General features: G+C 48.9%; 1 protein-coding gene across 2 annotated transcripts in view; it reads left to right on the forward strand.

Annotated features, from left to right (window-relative positions):
- The window catches only part of SLC2A12 (solute carrier family 2 member 12), a 106942-nt gene that overhangs the window by 66021 nt on the left and 17320 nt on the right, over positions 1–23601 (forward strand). For both annotated transcript variants that reach the window (XM_030198457.1, XM_030198458.1), the window contains one exon: positions 16991–17123. In XM_030198457.1, the coding sequence (XP_030054317.1) occupies positions 16991–17123 (133 nt within the window). The remainder of the gene's footprint in view (positions 1–16990; positions 17124–23601) is intronic.

Genomic DNA, 23601 nt, shown 5'->3' on the forward strand with positions numbered 1-23601 from the left:
GATATCATCACCTGCCCTATCTATAGGCCATTCAACTATGGGAAGAGTATTACAGGACTTTTCTCGGGCAGCCGCTGGAGTACCTTCTGACATTTAGGACAGGTCTGACAGTTCTTTTGCACTTCCTCACAAACCTTTGGCCAAAAAAATCATTGTATAATGCAGGCTACCATACCATGCTCCCCTAAGCGACCTGCTAATGGATGGGAATGGGCTAGGGTCAGCAGGGTCCTTCTAAATATTTTGGGTATTAGTAGCTGTATATATTCCCCTTTTCCTTCTTTATCTTCTACATTTTTCTTAATAAGATATGGACCACTACACACCTCCCTCTCCCCTGGATCCCTTACTTTGTCCCAACGTTCTCTCAGAGAGAGATCCCCTACCTGCTCCTCTTGGAGCTAGTGAAACTGATTCATAACTTCTTCCCCTAAGGCTTCTACTGTACCTAGAGAAATTAACCCTTTCCATTTCTCAGCTTGTTTCATAGACCTACTTTTCCTGTTCTTCCCTGGTTTGTCCATCACGCTCTGGGTGGGAAAGTGGAATAGTTCTCCTAATTGCAGGTCCTCAGCGTCTGGAGGGGAATAACCCCTATCTTGGGTTGACACACCATCCCCATTCCTACCCAGTCTCTCCCTAAAATCAGGGGAAAGTGCAATTTTCCCACCACAGCCATCTTGAGGACCTGTGTTCTTCCTTCCCAAGTCACCCCTACCTCATAAGTAGGTTACTGCTTTATATCTCCATGCACACAATTTACCTTTACCACTCCATTAAAGTGGCCTTCCCTTTTCCCTATACATAGGGACCTGGCTAATGCTCTGGACATGAGGGACTGATTACTCCCGGTATCTAAAAGGGCTTCCAGAGCTACCCCAGCCACACATACCCCTGTTTTTATGGCATGATCCTGACCTCCTGGGAAGTTGATGACCAGACTTCTAACCCTGAGAGGGAACAGTCCATCTGAGGGCAGTCTCTCTGGAAGTGTCCCTCTATCCCACAAGCAAAACACTTATAACTGGGGCGGGTTTCCTGGTGGGGATGGTGAGTAATGGTGTCCCACTTTACTCTTCTAAAATCCCCAGGTGAAAGGCCCACGTGATCCTTTCTGGAATCTCTACCTTCCCCCTAAGGGTTTTAGCTGTTTCCTTCCCTACTAGGGACATTGGGGTTCTCTTGGGGGCAGGCACTTACTTACTTTCACTCAACCCTTCTTCCTCCTCCATGTATCTCTCTACAAGTAAAGTAACCTCCTCTATCAACCCTGGTCCTTGTCTGGTAACACATGATTTTATAGAAAAGGGTAAAATGGTGAGAAATTGTCCTAAAACTATGGCCTTCACCAAGTCCTGCGGGGTTTTCTTTTCTGGTTCTAGCCATCGGGAGGCTAAGTCCAGCAGTTGTACAACCACCCAGGGTCGATCCTCTTTCTGAAAGTTATGGGCTTGGAACCTCCTGTGATAATTTTCAGCTGTGAGGCCCAACCTGTCCTGTATAGCTGCTTTAACTTCCTTATAGTCCAAGGCCTGGGTGGCATCTAATGCTCTATAAGCAGCTTGGACCTCTCCAGTTAAGTAAGGGGCCAAAATAATAGTGCAGTGTTCAAGAGGCCACTTTGCAGCCATGGCCACCTGCTCAAAAGTGACAAAAAAAGCTTTCGGGTCATCCTCTGGTCAATTTAGTAAGGGGCAAACCTCTAGGCCAGCCTACATGGGAGATCCCAACTATTCCATCAGAAAGTCTCACCTTTGATTCCCATTGGGTCTCTCGTCTATGAAGGCCAGTTGCGAGGTTTCTTAGTTATAGAGCCTAAGCTTCCAGCAATTGCAGTAAAGGTTGCTGCTGCTGCACCTGTTGTTCTAAGGTGCTGGAAAACCTGAGATCCATTGCCTCTTGTTGAGCCTTCATCTGCTCCATGAACCATTTCATGAAGGCTTCTAACACATCTTCTTGAAAAACTGGAAAAACAAACAACACTAAGTGCTGCTCCTAAAGCTTCAGGTGTTTCTCCCCCTTGGGTGCAAGGCCCCACCCAGCCCTTCTTTGAACCCCTGCTTTCTATCCTCAACTTGTATCCTCCTTCCTAGCTCTTAACCTTCAACACTTCCTTCCTGCCATTAACCCATCCCCATTCCTCCTAAGTTCACCCCGTTTTCGTCGCCTTCGCTGCCCGACCTCCCCCACCCTCCTCCGCATTCTCTTGCTCCTCCTCCTGCTATCCGCGGGAGACATTAACCCTAATCCAGGTCCCTCTCACCTGTCCCCGTCCTATCCATGCGAACGATTCCGGGATGTCTCCAATCTCGTCTCTATTCCTCTCCTCCCTCCCTCTTCCCTCCCCTTCTCATGTGCCTTGTGGAGTGCCCACTCAGTCTGCAACAAACTGCCCTTCACCCACAATCTCTTCATCTCTCACTCCCTTCAACTGCTCGCCCTAACCGAAACCTGGATCTCCCCGGAAGACTCGGCCTCAATCGCGGCCCTCTGCCATGGAGGTTATCTCTTCTCCCACACTCCCCGCCCATCTGGCCGCGGTGGAGGCGTTGGGCTACTACTCTCACCCTCCTGTAGTTTCCAACCCCTCCCCCTACCGCAGTCTCACTGCTTCTCTTCCTTTGAAGCCCACTCCATCCGGCTATTCTATCTGCTGCCACTCAGAGTCGCAGTCATCTACCGCCCCCCCTGATAAATCCTTCTCTTCCTTCCTCACCGACTTTGATGCTTGGCTTTCCGTCTTTCTTGAACCCTCATCTCCGTCCCTCATTCTCGGAGACTTTAACATACACGTTGATGACCCAACCGACCCTAACATCCTCCTTCAGCCTCCAGCTGGGCTCCACCACCCCTACTCACCGTGATGGCCATTGTCTTGACCTCGTCCTCTCCTCCTCCGGCTCACCCTCCAATTTCCATGCTTCTGCTCTCCCTCTCTCCGATCATCACCTGATCACATTTACACTTCTTCACCCCCCCTGCCCTGTCCAACTTTAACCACCACCTCCAGGAATCTCCAGGCTATTGACCCCCCCCCCCCCCCCCCCACACTTTATCCTCTAGTATCTCTAATCTCCTCCCCTCCATCATGTCCTCTGAGACTGTAGACAAAGCGGTTTCCGCTTACAACGCCGCTCTCTCCTCTGCTTTGGACACCCTCGCTCCATCCACCTCCCGTCCCACAAAGCGTACTAATCCCCAGCCTCGGCTGACCCCTTGCATCCGTTACCTTCGCTCCTGCACCCGTTCCGCTGAACGCCTCTGGAGGAAATCTCGTACCCATTCAGACTTTCTTCACTACAAATTCATGCTATCCTCCTTCCACTCCTCCCTATTCCTTGCAAAACAGGACTATTACACCCAATTGACCAATTCTCTCAGCTCCAACCCTCGTTGTCTCTTCACCACCCTTAACTCCCTCCTCAAAGTGCCCCCCGCTCCCACTCCCCCTTCACTCTCTCCTCAATCACTGGCTGACTACTTCCGCGACAAGGTGCAAAAGATCAACCTTGAGTTCACTACCAAGCCACCACCTCCTCTTCAGCCTGTAGCCCCTTCCAACAACCAACCAACCATGGCCTCTTTCTCCTCCTTTCCTGAGATCACCGAGGATGAAACCTCCCGCCTTCTTTCCTCCTCGAAATGCACCACCTGTTCCTCCGACCCCATCCTCACCAACTTACTTAACATCATCTCCCATACTGTCACCCCCTCCATCTGTCGCATCCTTAACCTCTCTCTCTCCACTGCAACTGTCCCTGACACCTTCAAGCACGCCGTAGTCACACCTCTCCTAAAAAAAACCATTACTTGACCCTACCTGCCTCTCCAACTACCGCCCCATCTCTCTCCTACCCTTCCTGTCCAAAATACTTGAGCGCGCCGTTCACAGTCGCTGCCTTGATTTTCTCTCCTCTCATGCCATCCTCGATCCACTTCAATCCGGTTTTCACCCTCTACACTCGACAGAAACAGCACTCTCTAAAGTTTGCAACGACCTGCTCCTCGCCAAATCCAGAGGCCACTATTCCATCCTCATCCTCCTCGATCTATCCGCGGCGTTTGACACTGTCAATCATGATTTACTTACATAGTAACATAGTAACATAGTAGATGACGGCAGAAAAAGACCTGCACGGTCCATCTACTCTGCCCACGATAAACTCATATGTGTATACCTTACCTTGATTTGTACCTGTCTTTTTCAGGGCACAGCCCGTATAAGTCTGTGCAGCAGTATTTCCCGCCTCCCAACCACCAGTCCCGCCTCCCATCACCGGCTCCGGCACAGACCCCGTATAAGTCTGCCCTCCCCCATCCTAGCCTCTCAACCACCAACCCCTCTTCCCCCCGCCACCCAATTTCAGCTAAGCTTCTGTGGATCCATTCCTTCTGCACAGGATTCCTTTATGCCTGTCCCAAGCATGTTTGAATTCCGTTACCGTTTTCATCTCCACCACCTCCCGCGGGAGGGCATTCCAAGCGTTCACCACCCTCTCCGTGAAGAAATACTTCCTGACATCTTTCCTGAGTCTGCCCCCCTTCAATCTCATTTCATGTCCTCTCGTTCTACCGCCTTCCCATCTCCGGAAAAGATTTGTTTGCGGATTAATACCTTTCAAATATTTGAACGTAAACTTCTTGCCACACTGTCCTCTTTTGGGTTCCAGGGTGCTGTCCTCTCCTGGTTCTCCTCTTATCGCTCCCACCGCACCTTCAGGGTTCACTCTCATGGATCTTCCTCCACTCCCATCCCACTATCTGTTGGAATTCCCAAGGCATCTGTCCTTGGACCCCTTCTCTTCTCAATCTACACCTCTTCCCTAGGCTCACTGATCTCATCTCATGGTTTTCAGTATCATCTTTATGCTGATGACACCCAGCTATATCTCTCCACACCAGACATCACCGCGGAGACCCAGGCCAAGGTATCGGCCTGCTTATCCGACATTGCTGCCTGGATGTCCAACCGCCACCTGAAGCTGAACATGTCCAAAACCAAGCTCCTCGTCTTTCCACCTAAACCCACTTCTCCTCTTCCTCCACTCTCTATCTCAGTTGATAACACCCTCATCCTCCCCGTCCCATCTGCCTGCAACCTCGGAGTCATCTTCGACTCCTCCCTCTCCTTCTCTGCGCATATCCAACAGACTGCCAAAACCTGTCGCTTCTTCCTCTTCAACATCAGCAAAATTCGCCCTTTCCTTTCTGAGCACACCACACAAACTGTCGTCCACGCTCTCATTGCCTCTCGCCTTGACTACTGCAACTTACTCCTCACCGGCCTCCCACTTAGCCACCTATCCCCCCTTCAATCCGTTCAGAACACTGCCGCACGTCTTATATTCTGCCAGAACCGATATACTCATATCACCCCTCTCCTCAAGTCACTTCACTGGCTTCCGATCAGTTACTGCATACAATTCAAGCTTCTCCTCCTTACCTACAAATGCACCCGGTCTGCGGCTCCTCACTACCTCTCTACCCTCATCTCCCGATATGTTGCCGCCTGTAACCTCCGCTCACAGGACAAATCCCTCCTTTCAGTACCCTTCTCCACCACTGCCAACTCCAGGCTCCGCTCATTCAGCCTTGCCTCACCCTATGCCTGGAACAATCTTCCTCAACCCCTACACCAAGCCCCCTCCCTACCCATCTCCAAATCTCTGCTTAAAACTCACCTCTTCAATGCTGCTTTCGGCACCTAACCTTTCGAGAAATATAGTATGCCCTATCAGATCGCCTCTACACTTGTCTTTTAGATTGTACACTTGTCTCTAGATTTATACCTGTCTTGTAGATTGTACACTTGTCTTTAGATTGTATACCTGTCTTTTAGATTGTAAGCTCCTTGAGCAGGGACTGTCCTTCCACTTTCCATGTTAAAATTGTACAGCGCTGCGTAACCCTAGTAGCGCTTTAGAAATGTTAAGTAGTAGTAGTATCCCCCATGGTACTGTTATCAGTGGTATAGGTGAGTCTGCGCTCTGCATGGGTCCTTAGGCTGTCCAGCACTGCTACCACTTTTTATGTACCATCCACCAGAAGGGTGTGGGCCGAGTGTCTGTGGAGACTTGCCTCTCACACCACTGTCATGCACCACCCACTTGAAGGGTGTAGGCTGAGTGTTTATGAATTCCACAGCAACAAGAAAATTCAGGGTCAAAATAGGTCTACAAATCCTTAGTAAAAGCCCCAAAGGAAAAGTGTGGACCTTGAGCAAAACAATAATCCAAAAGCAAAAGATCCATCCCTGATTCTCCACAGCAAGCAGTCATCCAAGTAGAGAACCATCCATGATCCTGCATAGAAACCAGTAGTCTAAATAGAAGTCAATCCCCAATTCTTTCTGCTAGAAGGTGCTCTCTCATCTTTTTCAAGGAAGAGAATGGTCACCAACTCTGTAGTCCCACCAACCACAGGGTCCTGATTTGGCTCTCTCCTTAAGGGCAGGGTGAGTACAGCTTTACCCCAGTCTATCCCCCTGTTTGCCTTAAAGTCCTGGGAAGAAAAGGTCTTTCCCCTTTGGGCCTAACAGGGGCCTTTCCTTCCTTCTAGACAGAGCTTATATCTATTCAACACAGACAACAGAATAGGGAGTTTAATTTATTATGGGCACTGAACAAGTGAACAAGAGGTTTAAGAATTAAAAGCAGCCTCAAAAACCTGGGCTTTTAGGCTGGATTTTTTTCTTTTAATTTCATTAATCTTAATATAAATCTGGGGTGTATAGGAGATTCAAGATGGCCACACGATTGCGTAAACCAAAAACCAAGGAGGGCACAGTCTGCAGAAAAGACACAGTCAAACAAAAAAACAGCGAAGTGGACAATGGGTGGCAGAAGGTCTTTATTCACAATAAAAGGGACCTGACACAGACTGTGTTTCGGCTTTAAGGCCCTGATACTGGTGTTTGCAGAGCCCTGTTAAGGGGTGGTAAGTCTAAACTCCAGCAGGGAGAAACCCCAGAGGCTGCTCTTGAAGAAGAGAGGATCAGATAGGTCAGGCCCCAGATCCAGGAACGCCCTGAAGGGGGCACTACATATGCAATTATTATAATCATTTATGCACATAATAGGTGAGCAAATGTTAGCATCCACTTTATAGAATTATGCCCATAGAGGGCAATTCTGTAACTGGGCACCCATACATAGGGGCAAAATGACTGGTGCTTATTCAAAAAATGGAGAAAAAGCCCTCAGAAACCGCAGGTAAATTACCTGGGGTTTAGTGCGTGGTTATGGTTATTCACATTGACTTATAACACACGCTACAGTTCCATCACTGGGCAAAAAACTTCATTTTAACACAGGCTCAAAATTTTATGCCTTAATGTTGCTATTAAACAAAACAGATTTCTCTTAACATGGAGTTTTTTTTTTTTTTTTTGAATAAGCACCAGTCATTTTGCCGCTGGAGCTTTGTTTGGTATTAGGTTACAATTTTTGCTCCAGTGATACTGCATTTGTACTCTTTGATTGACCCATTCATAGGGGCCCAGAGAGCACTTGGTAGGATCCTGTTCTGTTAAGGAACACAGGACCAGCATTAGGGGTGGCAAACAGGGCAATTACCCTGGGCCCCCATACTGCAAAGGGCTCCCAAGCCTGCCTGATGCTCCTCCCCAGTTTTTGCCCTGGGCCCTTGAATGTCTGACAACAGCCCTGAAGGAACATAGGTGCCTACTTTATAGAATACTAGTATAAAAGGCCCGTTTCGGTAAGCAAAGAAACGGGCACTAGCAAGGTAATCCCCCCCCCTGCAGCGTCCTTCCTGTCTCCCCTGCCCCCCTGCAGCCACCCATCTGGTCTCAGGACCCCCTCCCCACCAACCCTCCTCTGCCCCTGCAGCCACGCATGTGCAGCGGCCCTCCTCTCTCCCCTGCTCCCCTTGCAGCCACCCATGTCCAGCGACTCTCCTCTCCCCCTGCCCCCCCTGCAGCCACCCATGTCCAGCGACCCTCCTCTCCCCTGCCCCCCTGCAGCCACCCATGTCCAACGACCCTCCTCTCCTTTCCCCTTGCCCCCCCTGTAGCCACCCATGTCCAGCGACCCACCTCTCTCCCCTGCCCCCCCTGCAGCCACCCATGTCCAGTGACCCTCCTCTCCCCCTGCCCCCCTGCAGCGTCCCTTCTGTCTCCCCTGCCCTCCCCTGCAGCCACCCATCTGGTCTCAGGCCCCCCTCCCCACCTCCCTCTTCCCTGCCCCCCCTGCAGCCATCCATGTCCAGCGACCCTCCTCTCCCCCTGCAGCCACCCATGTCCAGCGACCCTCCCCTCCCCCCTCGACGCATCACCCAACCCCCTACTCCCCCCCCCAGCGCATCACCCAAGCCCCTACCCCCCCCCCGGACACAACCCCCTCGCCACCCGCAGCCGCCAATACTAACGCTGTCTGGACCCTGCTGCATCTCCTGTTGAGCAGCAGTGGCCGGTACAAAAAGAAAAAAGCCAAAAAAAGATTTTAAACCTGAAACACGGCTCCGTAGACAGCCATCTGGCATTGGCTGTCATCTCTGCAGCCGCTCCTCCTCTCCCCTCTGACGTCGCTGCGCTCTTCCGGGGTCTTCCTGCAGGGGCAGTGACGTGGAGGGGAGAGGAGGAGCGGCTGCAGTGACGACAGCCAATGCCAGATGGCTGTCTACGGAGCCGCGTTTCAGGTTAAAAATCTTTTTTTGGCTTTTTCCTTTTTGTACCGGCCGCTGCTGCTCCACAGGAGAAGCAGCAACGGCCGGACAGCGTTAGTATTGATGGCTGCGGGTGGCGAGGGAGTTGATGTGCCCGAGAGGGGGGGGGGGGTAGGGGCTTTGGTGATGCGCCGGGTGGAGGGTCTTGGGTGATGCGTCGAGGAGGGGGGGGTAGGGGCTTGGGTGCTGCGCCGGGGCAGAGGGACTTGGGTGTTGCGCCGAGGGGGGGCACTGAGCTGATTGGTAGGCAGGGGGAGGGGGAGGGAAACACGCTCTGCGTGTTTCCCTACTCCTCCCCCTGCCTGGTTCGCGGTTTTGCAGGGCAGGGGCTTGGGTGTTGCGCCGAGGGGGGGGGGGCACTGACAGCTGTTTCCCAGGCAGGGGGAGGAGTAGGGAAATACTCCTCCCCTTGCCTTGGAATCAGCTGTCAGTGACATCACTGACGTCAGTGCATTCTAAACTGCCTAGCAGACCACCTCCCGAGGGAGCCACGGTACCAGGCACATTAGAACGTTGGAGGTGAGAATTATTATATAGGACTAGCCTAAACATGAATATATATACATCTATAAGTTACGTATAAGCACTTGCAGTAGAGCTGATGTGTGTTCATCTAAGTGCTAGAGATATGTGTGTAAGATACAGTAATCTGTAAATTAGACACAAAAGTTTGAGTCCTGCCCATGTGTATACGGAACTTTAAAATAGTGATTAGGCAACATTGTGGCATACACATATACATTGTAGCATGAAATACGAGTGTAATCAGCATGTAACTTTGAGCACATACCTCACAGAATTATCCTGATACCCCTAGATTCTATAAACTTGCATGTCCAGCCTTATGCATAACATGGAAAGTTGCATTTGTAAGTCACAGAATAAGGTCAATTGCACTTGTAAATTAATTTAATAACATAGTAACATATAGTAACATAGTAAATGATGTCAGATAAAGACTTGTATAGCCCATCCAGTCTGCCCAACAAGATAAACTCATTTTCCATATCATCAAGCTGATCAATCCATAGACTGGTGGGTTGTGTCCATCTACCAGCAGGTGGAGATAGAGAGCAATCCTTTTGCCTCCCTATATGTGGTCATGTGCTGCCGGAAACTCCTCAGTATGTTCTCTATCTCAGCAGGTGGTGGTCACACACAGCAGCAGCTCTGGCTAGGCCTCCAAGCCTAATTTTTAGGTTTTGTTGAGTGCCTGGGGTTGAGGGCTCTTCTTGAGCAAGTGCAAACCTGGTGGCGCCAGGCCCCTCCTTTTCTCCCCCCTCCCGCTGGCTCCGTTAAAAAAAAAAAATTTTTTGAACGTCCTTAAAGGCGTTTATTTCGACGTTTATTTAAACGTTTATTGCAGCATACTCACTGGGACACCAGGTCGTTACAGCTCGGAGTGGAAAGCAGGTAATTTTTACCTTTTTATAGCGGGCAGGGGGTTCCCCGATTGATCTCCACGTGGCATATGGCGTCGGAGGGCGAGGGCGCAAGTCGCTCCCCGGATCGCTTCGGCGCTTCTAGAGGGGATGCGGGGGTCTTAAAATCTGATTCGCCCTTGTTGGGTGACAGTTTCGTGGCCGATGAGTGTCCCGGTCCTTCCTCCGGCGTGGCGGTTTTTCCCGCCATAAACGCCCATCCCCCGCTGCTCGCCTCCGCCATCTTGGCCGGCCACGCGACTCGGACGGCTTCTTCTTGGGCCGCCCTTGAGGGAGACATTAATGCCATGGACGCCCTTAATTTGGGCGACGGCACCAAAACGGCAAAAATTAAGCGCCGTTCTTCCCGCGCGGCTCCTTCGCGGAGTGTCGCGCCGGACGCCATCTTGGATGCGCAGCATGTCTCTCCCCCGCTCTTGCGAGCGCCGGTCGAGGGTGCGTCTAGGGCTGTAGCCCAGGCTGCGGAAGTGCACAGTCTGGGGGGTTCTCCCCCGAGTTTGTTTTGCTGCTGCATCAGGCCTTCCTTATGCAAAACGCTGCCCCTGCTCCCTCGCTTGCTAAAGAGGTTGAGGTCCCCGGAGGTAAACGCCCTCGGGTTGATTCCCAGGCCTTGGAGGACCTTGTCTCCTCCGATGTAGATGAGGGCAGCGTATCTGAGTTCTCCCAACGGTCCTTTGCGGATTCCTTGGAGGAGACGGATCCCCGCTCGGTTGGAGCGGATGACCCCTCTGCAGCGCGGCTGTTTAGCTCAGAGGATTTGTCCAACCTGTTAGTGCAGGCCATGGGCATTTTGAAGATTTCCTCTCCGGAGGACGTCTCTCCCTCAGCCCCTGTTGGCTCTGCCATTATGCTGGGGACGAAGCGCTCGCCTAGAACCTTCCACATGCATGATGCCATGCACACCTTAATTTCGGCTCAATGGGATGTCCCGGAAGCGAGCCTCAAAGTGGCTAGGGCTATGTCCCGCCTCTCTCCTTTACCTGAAAGTGAACGTGAGGCCTATCTGTGGCCTACCGTGGATTCTTTAATCACTGCGGTGACTAAGAAAACGCCGTTGCCGGTGGAAGGTGGCACGGCCCTAAAGGACGCCCAAGACAGAAGATTGGAGGCGGCCTTAAGGTCGTCCTTTGAGGCGTCTGCTTTAAGTTTGCAAGCCTCAGTTTGCGGTTCCTATGTGGCCAGGGCGTGCCTGACTATGGTGCAGCGGGCTTCCCCCTCGGATCATTCCTTGAGGGCTGATTGGCCGGCCCTGGAATCGGGCTTAGCCTATTTGGCAGACTTGCTGTATGATGTCTTGAGAGCCTCAGCTAAAGGCATGGCTCAGACCATCTCTGCGCGGCGGTGGCTTTGGCTGAAGCATTGGTCTGCTGACCACGCCTCTAAATCCCGCCTGGCTAGATTGCCTTTTAAAGGCAAGCTGCTCTTTGGGGTCGAGCTGGACAAAATCGTGACCGATCTCGGCACGTCTAAGGGCAAGAAGTTACCAGAGGTCAGGGCTCGGGCTAGTACTCGTCCCGGTACCTCCAGAGGACGGTTTCAGGAAGCCCGTCGGTACCGCCCGGGCAGGTCGGGCTCCTCTGCCCCCTCTTCCTTCAAGAGGAATTTCTTCCCCAAGCAGCATTCCTTTCGCAGAGACCGCCGTCCCGGAGGTGCTCCCTCCGGTCCTCCCCCAGGGTCTCGTACCCAATGACGGGGCCTTGGTCCACGCCCCAGTGCAGATTGGAGGACGGCTGTCCTCGTTTCTGGGCGAGTGGACCACAATAACTTCAGACGCTTGGGTGCTGGAAGTCATCAGAGACGGCTACAAGCTAGAGTTCTGCCGACCCTTAAGAGACGGGTTTGTACTCTCTCCCTGCAAGTCTCCGGTCAAAGCTGTGGCAGTGCAGCAGACCTTGGACAACCTGATCCGCCTGGGTGTGGTCGTTCCGGTGCCAGAAAATCAGATTGGCAAGGGACGTTACTCCATTTACTTTGTGGTACCAAAGAAAGGAGGTTCTGTCCGGCCTATCCTCGACCTCAAAGGGGTCAATCGGGCCTTGAAAGTGCGGCACTTTCGCATGGAGACTCTCCGCTCTGTTATAGCGGCAGTGAAGGCAGGAGAGTTCTTGGCTTCCTTGGACATCAAGGAAGCGTAACTGCATATTCCCATCTGGCCTCCTCACCAACGCTTTCTGCGTTTTGCAGTCCTGGGACGACACTTCCAGTTCAGAGCCCTCCCTTTCGGGTTGGCTACTGCTCCGCGGACCTTTTCCAAAGTAATGGTGGTCATAGCGGCCTTCCTGCGAAAGGAAGGAGTACAAGTCCATCCTTATCTGGACGACTGGTTGATCCGAGCCCCCTCTTATGCAGAGTGCGGCAAAGCTGTGGACCGGGTAGTTGCTCTTTTGAGCTCCCTGGGATGGATCATCAACTGGAAGAAGAGCCAGCTGCGCCCGACTCAGTCCCTGGAGTATCTGGGAGTTCGATTCGCCCCCAAGTGGGCAGAGTGTTCCTGCCAGACAATCGGATTGTCAAACTTCAGGCTCAGGTGGACCAGTTCCTAGTAGCCTCTCCTCTTCGGGCTTGGGACTATGTGCAGCTGTTGGGCTCTATGACGGCCACGATGGAAGTAGTGCCCTGGGCCAGGGCTCATATGAGACCACTACAACACTCTCTGCTGCAGCGCTGGACTCCGATGTCGGAGGATTATGCTGTGCGCCTTCCCTTGGACCCAGCAGTGCGCAAGGCGCTGAGCTGGTGGATGCAGACAGACAAGTTGTCTGCGGGAATGCCTCTGGTGACCCCAGAGTGGATTGTCGTCACGACGGACGCCTCTTTCTCGGGCTGGGGAGCCCACTGCTTGGGAAGGACAGCGCAGGGGCTCTGGTCTCCTGCAGAGGCAAAGTGGTCTATCAACCTCCTGGAACTCAGAGCCATTCGGTTGGCGCTTTTGGAGTTCATCCCGGTACTGGCGTTGAAGCCGGTACGGGTCCTGTCGGACAATGCCACGGCTGTGGCCTATGTCAACCGCCAGGGAGGTACCAAGAGCACCCCTCTAGCCAAGGAGGCCATGAATCTATGCCAGTGGGCGGAAGTGAACCTGGAACAGCTGTCAGCGGCCCACATTGCTGGAGTTATGAATGTCAAGGCGGACTTTCTCAGTCGCCATACCTTGGAGCCCGGAGAGTGGCAACTATCGGCTCAGGCGTTCTTGGACATCACGAAGCGCTGGGGCCAGCCGAGCCTAGATCTGATGGCGTCATCGGCCAATTGCCAAGTGCCGCGCTTTTTCAGCAGAGGACGGGACCCTCGATCCCTGGGAGTAGATGCTCTTCTCCAACAGTGGCCGACACAAGAGCTTCTCTATGTGTTCCCGCCCTGGCCCATGCTGGGCAGGGTGCTAGACCGGGTGGCAAAGCATCCGGGCCGGATAATCCTGGTGGGTCCGGATTGGCCCAGACGTCCCTGGTATGCGGACTTGATCAGGCTCTCAGTCGACGATCCTCTGCGACTGCCAGTGGAGCAGGGCCTGTTACATCAGGGTCCCGTGGTGATGGAGGATCCCTCCCCCTTTGGTCTTACGGCCTGGCTATTGAGCGGCAGCGTCTGAGAAAGAAGGGCTTCTCAAACAAGGTCATCGCCACTATGCTGAGAGCGAGGAAGCGCTCTACTTCTACTGCTTACGCCAGGGTTTGGCGTATCTTTGCAGCGTGGTGTGAAGCAGGCTCACTTTCTCCCTTCACTGCTCCAATTTCTTCAGTGTTGGCGTTCCTGCAAGAAGGTCTGGAGAAAGGCCTGTCGCTCAGTTCCCTTAAAGTCCAGGTAGCGGCTCTGACTTGCTTCAGGGGCCGCCTGAAGGGTGTTTCCCTGGCTTCTCAGCCAGATGTGGTGCGCTTTCTCAAAGGAGTTAATCACCTGCGCCCTCCTCTGCACTCTGTGGTGCCTGCGTGGAATCTCAACCTGGTGCTAAGAGCATTGCAGAAGCCGCCTTTTGAACCCTTGTCGAGGGCATCTCTGAAAGACCTGACGTTGAAAGCTGTCTTTTTGGTGGCTATCACTTCAGCCAGAAGAGTTTCCGAGCTCCAGGCACTCTCATGTCGAGAGCCTTTTCTGCAGTTCACTGAGGCAGGAGTGTCTATTCGCACAGTGCCTTCCTTCCTGCCCAAGATTGTTTCTCGCTTCCATGTGAATCAGCAGCTCTGTCTCCCTTCCTTTCGTAGGGAGGACTACCCAGAAGAGTACTCTGCTCTCAAATATCTGGATGTGAGACGTGTCATCATCAGATACTTGGAAGTGACCAATGATTTCCGGAAATCGGATCATCTGTTTGTCCTGTTTGCAGGTCCTCGTAAGGGTCTGCAGGCTGCTAAGCCTTCAGTGGCAAGATGGGTCAAGGAAGCCATTTCAGCGGCTTATGTGGCCGCGGGGAAGATGCCGCCTCTCCAGCTGAAGGCTCACTCCACTAGAGCTCAGGCGGCCTCGATGGCAGAGGCCGGGTCCGTCTCCTTGGAAGAGATATGCAAGGCGGTAACTTGGGCATTGGCCCATACTTTCTCCAAGCATTACCGCTTGACTGTGGCTGCTCGGGCGGAGGCCCGGTTTGGAGCCACAGTGTTGCGGTCAGGGATTTCAATGTCCCGCCCTGGGTGAGTACTGCTTCGGTACATCCCACCAGTCTATGGATTGATCAGCTTGATGATATGGAAGGTAAAATTATGTATCATACCTGATAATTTTCTTTCCATTAATCATAGCTGATCAATCCATAGCCCCTCCCAGATATCTGTACTGTTTATATTCTGGTTGAATTTTAGGTTCAAGTTTAGTCTTCAGTTACTTCAGGAGGACTTCGTGTTCAAGTTCTTTTTTCACTTGGATCCTACAAGAGTTGAGACGAGTTTGTGTAACAGTGAGCTGCTGCATTCCTCTCCCCTCCGTTTTACGGGGCTGGATTGAGACATAAATTCTGCCGGCACTCCCTCCCGCTTCGTGCGGCTGTAGGGCAGCTTGGTACCCCTCCCGCTTCGGCGGTGTTAGGGTCAGTCAGCTCCTCCCGCGGTTGCGGTTGCAGGATAAGCCAGATCCCCCCGCATCGGCGGGGTGGTGTCCCTCCCCCGCTCCACGGGGATGAGCTGGACGGATTCCCCTCCCCCACTTGTGTGGGGATGAGCTGGGTTAATTCCCCTCCCCCGTTTCGGCGGTGGTGAGCTGGGCAGAGTGTCCCTTTGTGGGTGTAATTCTCTAAGTGCTGAGTCCTGCGGATGGAGCTTTGATATCGACATACTGAGGAGTTTCCGGCAGCACATGACCACATATAGGGAGGCAAAAGGATTGCTCTCTATCTCCACCTGCTGGTAGATGGACACAACCCACCAGTCTATGGATTGATCAGCTATGATTAATGGAAAGAAAATTATCAGGTATGATACATAATTTTACCATACATGGTATGCGATACTTTATATGTATACCCGAGTTTGATTTGTCCTTGCCAATTTCAGGGCACAGACTGTAGAATTCTGCCCAGCACTGTTCTACTAAAATTTCTGAAGTTAACGTCGAATCCTCTTAAAATTTACGCTCCGGCCCATCCATATCTATTTATAAATATTCAGTCAGGATCAGGGCACAGAACCGTAGAAGTCTGCCTAGTACTGGTTTTGCTTCTTGATTACCTGTGTTGCCACTCAATCTCCGCTAAGATTCCATGGATCAAACGGATAATTGGCGTTAACGAGCAATAATAGGCTACCGTTGATCTCAACTGACATGCCTCGGTATCAGTTAGCAGATATGCATTCAGCTGCCCTTAGTCGGTATTCTGCCACATGCAAGCGCAAATTCTACCGCACGCACCTACTAGGCGGTGTAGGCATGGAAAGGTCAGGGGCGTGCGTAGCAGTTATGTGTCCATATTACAGAATATCAGCATTTATGTGCCTAACTTCGTAAGTAAGGCACAAGCACTTACGCCATCCTTTCACATGGCATTAATGCTCACATCTAAAGTTAGGTGCATATATGTGGACTTACGCTAGTTTTCTATAACAACAAGTGCATGTGCAATTATGCTTACCGCTGTATTCTATATATCGCACCCAGAATTCTGTGCCAAAATCCAAGCGTAACTTAATTGGCTTAAGAATCTAATCAGCGTTTATAACTGCATTTAACAAGCAATAATGAGCACTAATTGGCAATATTTAGAATTTACTCGCACAACTCACAAAGTGTATTCTGTAACACAGATCGCTTAAACTCTAATGCGCACTGCCAAAAGTGGGCGTGGTTATGGGCGGGGAAAAGAGCATTTCTTAAACCTCTTCACCCAGCAACACAGCATGACTTTGATCGTACTGGACAACACGCAATCTTCATCCTTCCTGATCCTCCACATATACCTCATACGATCACATTTCAACCTTGTACTTGTTATCTACCGACTGGGCAAACGCCTTTGACGGTACTATGTAAGCCACATTGAGCCTGCAAATAGGTGGGAAAATGTGGGGTACAAATGCAACAAATAAATAAATTTCACGGGCATTCCAAAATTTTCATGCACCATTATAGAATATGCCCCTCTCTGCATGGATTTTGTAGACGCCATATGTAGAATTCCAGGGTTAGCGTGCTGTATCCTATGCCTAACTTTAGGTGCCCTTTCTTGAACTGCTAATTAGTGAGAAAACTGAATATGTTCTCATTGCTTCATTATCCAGCCAAGACTGTTATGAACAGCTATTGTATTAACAGGTTTTGATGCAATTAGGTTATTATCAAGTTTTATGTCATTGTTTATCATTGTTTAATTTTTAGTAGTCAAAAATCAGGATTGGTACAATGTAAATGACAGATGTTTGAAAATTTTTTTTCTTTTGTAGAATCAGTTGGTCTTCCGTGGATATTTTTTAGTTACTCAATAATGAGTTTTGCATCCCTGGCCTTTGTCATAATGTTTGTACCAGAAACAAAAGGACGTTCTTTGGAGCAGATATCAGTGGAACTGTCTAAAAAGTGAGTATTGAAAGCATTTTTTTAAAAAATTTGCTGAAGTTTGTCAGTGCTCATGAAGAATAGAATTGCCTAGAACAGAATTAGGCAACTCCATGTCCCTGAAAGTCATTTTAAAAAAGTCATATGTTAACTAAAATCTACAAACAAACCAGATTCATAGATTTATTTCTTTGCACCGTTTGCATGCCTTTCTATTGGCTGCCCAAAAGCAAATATATCGGATGATGTATCCTGAAAACATCATTTACTTGCAAGGAATGGAGTTGCTTAAAACATTCATAGAGACGAACTCTATATATGACCCCAGCAGTTCAGCCAATGCAGTTCTTTCCTGACTTGGATTAGCTCTGCAGTGCCATCACAGTCGTGTCTGAGCAGACAGTAGAGATGCGCTGTCATTTATGATGAAATGTCAATCGCCGATAATGTTATGATCGTGGTCAGAACCCCTCTCAAACTTACCTTTTGCCTGGGGGTCAGCTTTTTAGCTGGCTTCTGTTCTGTTTTTCTGTCCTGTTTGAGCTAGCTCTCTCTCTCTGCCGGCTGCTGCCAGCATGGGGCTAATTGTCTCACTTCACTGCAGCTGTGGGTGTGGTCTGAGTTGCTCTATCTCTCCCTGGGTGTACTGGCTTCAAGAGCTTCTCAGTGCTGCATTGATGAGGGTTGGGCCTCTCGGGGTTTCAATGTGTTCTGCCTGGCTCTAGGGAGAGTGACATCATCTGGGAGGGCCTTGATAAGGAAGTGATGTTCTTTCCTTCAGAGCCTTCGCAACGTTTGCTGTTCTGGCTACTTGCTTTAGGTCCAGGTTAGTTTAGTGCAGTCAGTGTGCACTTGTGACTTGTGTGTTTGACTTCCCTGTTTTTCCCTTTGGCTCCTCTGCTTTCCCTTTTGCTACAGTGTGTAGCACTGCTGTTAGTGCAGTGCTGGAGTTTGGTGCTGGGAGCACCCTTGTTAGTAAGTGTTTAGGAAGCACCTTTTGTTGTTTGGGTATTTGGCTTTCCTGCTTGTTTCCTTGTGCTTTCCCCGCTTTTCCTCATGACCTGTGTTTAGCTGCTGCAGCTTGGTGCTTAGGAAGCACCAGTGTTAGGTCTGGTGTTTGTCTTCCCTTCCTTTTCCCTTGTGGCTTCCCTGCACTTCTGTTAGTGTAGGGCGTAGGGGCGGCACCCCTGTTAGTTTCTGTTAAGAGCACTGCTGTTAGTGGAGGGCTTAGGAGCTCTTTGGTTGGTGCCGGGCTTAGGAACGCTTTTGGTCAGTTTAGGAGTTAGGCGTACTTCAGCTACAGCCTGTTCTAGTCCTGGTCCCTGTGCGTTCCAGTAAGTCCTGCCGGCTACTCAAACCCAGGAGCTCAACTCCTGGGGGGCTTAGTAGCTAAGTGCAGGTGAAGCTGTGTGGACCAGTCCAGTGTGCTCCAGTCCAGTGTTCCAGTTCTGTGTCCTCCTGTCCAGGGGATTCCAGTCCAGTGTTCCAGTCCGGGGTTCCAGTCCTGTGTCCTCCAGTCTGGGGAATTCCAGTCCCGTGTTCCAGTCCGTGTGTTCCGGCTCACTGGGTGGTGCCTGCAGTCCCTGCCGGTGTCGGTGTGCTTGCCCAGCGTTGGTTGGTGGGTTTTGCCTGCTGCTGTCGCTCCTCGTCAGCAGCCCAAGGGCTCACGTTTGATCCAGAGCCCGGCCCCGTGGGCTCTGAACCTGAGAACCTGACAGATAATAGTGCACACTCTTCTCAAAGAGTGTGCACTGTGTGCAAAAAAGGTTCACTCTTTCTTGAGAGTGCCAGATGCAGGAAAAGAGTGTGTGCCGGGTTGTGCTCAGTGGTGGCATGTACTTCCTACCCCCAATATTGCCCTCCATTCCTCTCACCCTTCACTTTGATGCAGGTTGCCAGTTAGATCCAGATTCGCCCAACAGAGTTGATCCAGTCCTAGGCTTACCCCATTGCAAGCAGTGGTTCTGATTTCCCCGTTGGATTCCCTAAGAAAAACAAGGTTAGAAGTCCCTGCATACATTGGGGTAAGCCAAGGTCTGGATCAACCCTGTCAGGTAAGAATCTGGATCTAGTTGGAAACCCTGAGTCCATTTTTCCTCTCTTCTCCCCACCTGGAGGGTAGAAGGACAGTGAGACACTTTCTGACTCTAACCACTACCAGCACATTTATTTTGTTTAAATGATTTATTAACTGTAACAATAACTGGGTACACATAAAAGCAGTGAACATACATCATTAAAATGATTAAATTATCAGGAAAGGATAGTCTCAGAAAGGGAATAATAAGTAAACATAAATGTAATGACACTTCAAATAGGAGGAGAAGCATTGCACATTGTGAGAAACATCATCGGTGAAAAAGATAGAGGTCCTTTTACTAAGCATCCTGCATTAGTTTAAGCATGTGTATGCATTGACTGCATGGTAATTATTTTTTCTTAATTTTTTTAAGGGAGTGTGTCAGGGGTAGAGAGTGGGCGTTGCTGCACTAACCAATTAGTGCATCTATATTACCACATGCTAAATGGTTAGCACACGGTTAACGTAGGAGCCCCTTACTCCCCCAAATAGGTGGGGGTAAGTGCTCCTGTGGTAATTTTTAAAAATGGTCGTACACTAATGACAACAGTACATGTGATATCAAAATTTTCAGTGAAGAAAAGGATCGCTAACAAATAGTTTCCACTCAAAACAGAAAAATATTGGTCAAACTCAACCTGCTAGCACGTTGAGTTTGACCAACCTGCTGAGCTTCAAGGAATGAGAGCACTGGCACTGAGTTGAGATTGTTCCAGGACTTCCCTTGAAGAAGCAGTTGTGAAACGGGTTCCCTTTTGGGATGGGCCAAAAACAAGATAAGTTTCTCAGTCTCTCTAATGCTCACTTTATACAATAAGAATGACAGGTACAGATGCTGATATTAACCGCACCTGCTAGCTTCACTGAGGTTGACAAGAAGATAAATGAATAAGATAAAAAATAATATAAAAAGATATTACAAAACAAAAGAAAAATCATACAATTTAACAATTGGATTCGGAGGTTTTTTGGGTGAACCAATGATCAAACATAGCTGACCCAAGGAAGTTTGGAATGCATAGTTTTCTTGGAACATTGTCTTGGTTTCGGCACCAACTGAGGCTCTTTTTCCTCCGTCCCACAGATTTAAAGTGATAATTATTATTTCCTGAACATGCTAACAGGTTGAGTTTGAACATTAGTACATGGCCACTAGTGAAATAAATAGAAATTTAGGTTTTATGGCCACGGTAAAAATGGCCTTAATGCGTAGAAATGACCTGTGTAAGGGCTCATTAAGGCCAATTAGTACCTCAACTTAATAAAAGGACTATAATATAAATGACAATAGTGACAGTGATAACTTCAAATTAATCAATTATATAAAATACTTTTAAAAAATGTTATCTGTATATATGAAAACAAAAGTTGCCATATTTTATTGAAAAGCAAAATGTTATTATTTTTTTTAAACTATGCTGTTAATCTTTCCATCAACATAGTCTCAATTATCTAACAAAGCCATCCTATTTTTGAAAGGGCAGACTATGTCTTTCAAAAGTTAGTTATGATAGCTCTAGCTGAGAGCAATAATGCTTTAAGTAGACATAAATAATGCAAATCCCAAACACGCAGAGGATCTGAACCCAGTAAACATTATTTGGGACCAAGAGAATGGATACAGTTAAGGGACATCGCCACTACATATAATCAAAAGAATCTAGTGCACCACAACCTCTCCGATGGTGAAGCTGAACTTCTGGAAAGCATTGTGCAATTCTTACAGGGTCAAGATTTGCATTTGCGTTTGAACTCTAGACATTAAAACACAGCATTTCAAAGTAGAGAGCAAGACTGGAGACCAGAATTCAGGAGATTCTGATTACGTTGCCAGTCTTCTCTATACTTATGCTTATAAGAAGAGAAAACTGGCAAATAAGTTTTTTCAAGCCCAGGTTTCCAAATAACATTTTTTTTAGAGGATAAATTTCTCACAACAACTCTTGTTTAGAAAGAGGCTGAAAAAAATTGAGAGAAACACTTATAAAAATGGCAGCTTGGTGCTCTGTTGCATACTGCAGTTTCAGTTACTATCAGTATCTACATTACAAGTTGAGGTAAGTGAATTACCATCAGTAGCAGTGTTGCTAATAGATTAGTACTATTTCAGCAGTTTGAAAACAGCAACGTAGTGAGCTGGATACATTTTTTTGCTATGCTGGAGAGAGAAACAAGATCAAGCAGCCTTTTTCCGGCTCGCTGGCCACTTCCTCCTCCCTACCAGCACATTCTTGCTTGATGTTTTCCCAGTATCAAGATACTTTATGCCCTTGAGTTTTTTAATAATTTTATTTAACTGTTCAGGAACAACAACAACAACAACAACAGAAACAAAAACTGTACAGTGCCAAACTAAAGAAAATCATCAGAGTAAAATACCCCAAAGAACAGCTGGAACCCAACAGAATAGTCAAAGAAAAGCAGCCCCCCCTAGTGGTCTCTTATCCAAGGAGGCTGCAACCCCGATAGAGAGGTTGCCATTCGCTGAAACATTTTGTAAGATCCCCTAAACCATCACACATAGCACAACCAGCCACACTATCAAGTAAACCATCCACTCCACCCCCCCCCCCAACAAGTGCAGCACAGGAACTTCTGGAAAAGCACCAAAGGGAATAAGAAGGGAAAACATATAAATCAGTCCTCAGCTGGCTCAAATGAGCCATATAACCACAATAATTTTTTCCAAAGAAGAACATAGGTTTTCATCCAGGGTTTGGAACCATGAGCATAAGAGTCTAGTTCAAAACTATCCATGCTGGTCATCTAGTGAGTCCAAAGTGTGAGCACTGGGGCAGTATCCTTAATCCAATCTTTCAAAATCAGCTGCTTAGCCAACAACAAGGCAGAGAGTATACATTTTTTTCTGAGCAATGGACACGATATGCTCTTCATCTCTGTCCTCAGTCTCCTAGTCCCCCAATAAAAGCAGCGTATAAGTGTATGGAGGATTTTATACCAGAACAAAAATGGGGTAGAGAGGGCCCAATATCAAGAGATCAGTCACCACGCTTAAGGGTAAGATGCTCCAGAAAAACTTTATTAGGACCAAACACGGTCCGTGTTTCGGCTATATCAGCCTTCTTCAGGGGTCAATCTATGGATGTACGGTGATATATCGACTGATGGAGCATTTAATGATCATTAATAAGAATCAGAAAAACTCAAAAGATGACAAACATTCTCAGCGTTCTATGTGATGAAAAATGGTGTAGGGAATTTTAACTTCTCCTCTTCAACAGAAAAAACTTTATTGAACAACTCTAAAACATTACCAGGACACTGGCTATAACCCGAATACGTGACTCCGTAAATCCATGAGAACAGGACAGTCCAGAAAAAATATGGATCCACATACCACTTCCTCGCTTTTATGTCAAGCAGGTGTTCGTGTCCCAGAACTTCATTTTACAACCCCATGCCTGAGTAATATATACCTGATGCGATAGCTTATAGTTTATTTCCTGAAGCAGAACAGAGGGTATCAGTTTAAAATTTTCCTCCTAATACTTGCACAAGTTATCCACGTTAACATTCACACCCAGATCCGCAGTTCACTGCTGCACCAGCCATTCAACGTGCTTATTCCATGAGCCTCTAGGCTGTATTTATACCACGTAGATAAAGTATTAAATGTAAAGGGTAGCGCATGAAAATCTTCATCACATTCATTCCATTGCACACTAGATGGAGCTCTCCTCTTGAACACATACCAGTAATGGCATATTTGTAGATAATGAAAGAAATGGGTGTGGGGAAGGTGCCACTTACAAATAATATCATCAAAAGAGAGCAATAGAAGATCCCCCAAAGTGGACAACCCTGCTGCACCCACAATTTTATGCGAGATGATCCCATCCCTGCAGGAAATTCAGGATCACCAGTGAGTGACAAGAAAGGTGGGACGTGGGGAGAGCTGCCACAATGTCTGGCACCAACTGTAGGTTTTACCAAAGGAGGCCAGAAAACCCAGTGTATTATTTCAAGCTCCTTTAGCTGGCATATGGAGAATGGTTAAAAAGTCCTGAGTCCCTGAAAGCGGAGCTCTGCTGGCATATAACATAATGGACCTCTATAGAATATCTGGGGCTCCCAGCCCCCCCTTTAGGTTTGTCCAGAGTCAGTTTAGCATAGCTCAGCCTATGCAGTTTACCCCTCCACAAGAAGGAATGCAAAATTCCTTTATAGAAGTGCTCTTCCTTTTTGAGCTCCCAAAAAGGTACCATTTGGAGGGGATAGAGAATCTTAGGTAGCATGAGCATTTTAAATAATTCACATCGTCCAATAAGAGAGAGAGGTAAATCCCTCCATCTCTCACACAGCTGCTTAATTTCTTCTAGAGGTAGTTGAATATTAAGATGATATAATTGGCAGCTATCAGGGGTAAGCTGAATTCCAAGGTAGCTCATAGAACCAGCA

Source organism: Microcaecilia unicolor, chromosome 3, assembly GCF_901765095.1.
Source record: "Microcaecilia unicolor chromosome 3, aMicUni1.1, whole genome shotgun sequence".
Classification (NCBI taxonomy): Eukaryota; Metazoa; Chordata; class Amphibia; order Gymnophiona; family Siphonopidae; genus Microcaecilia; species Microcaecilia unicolor.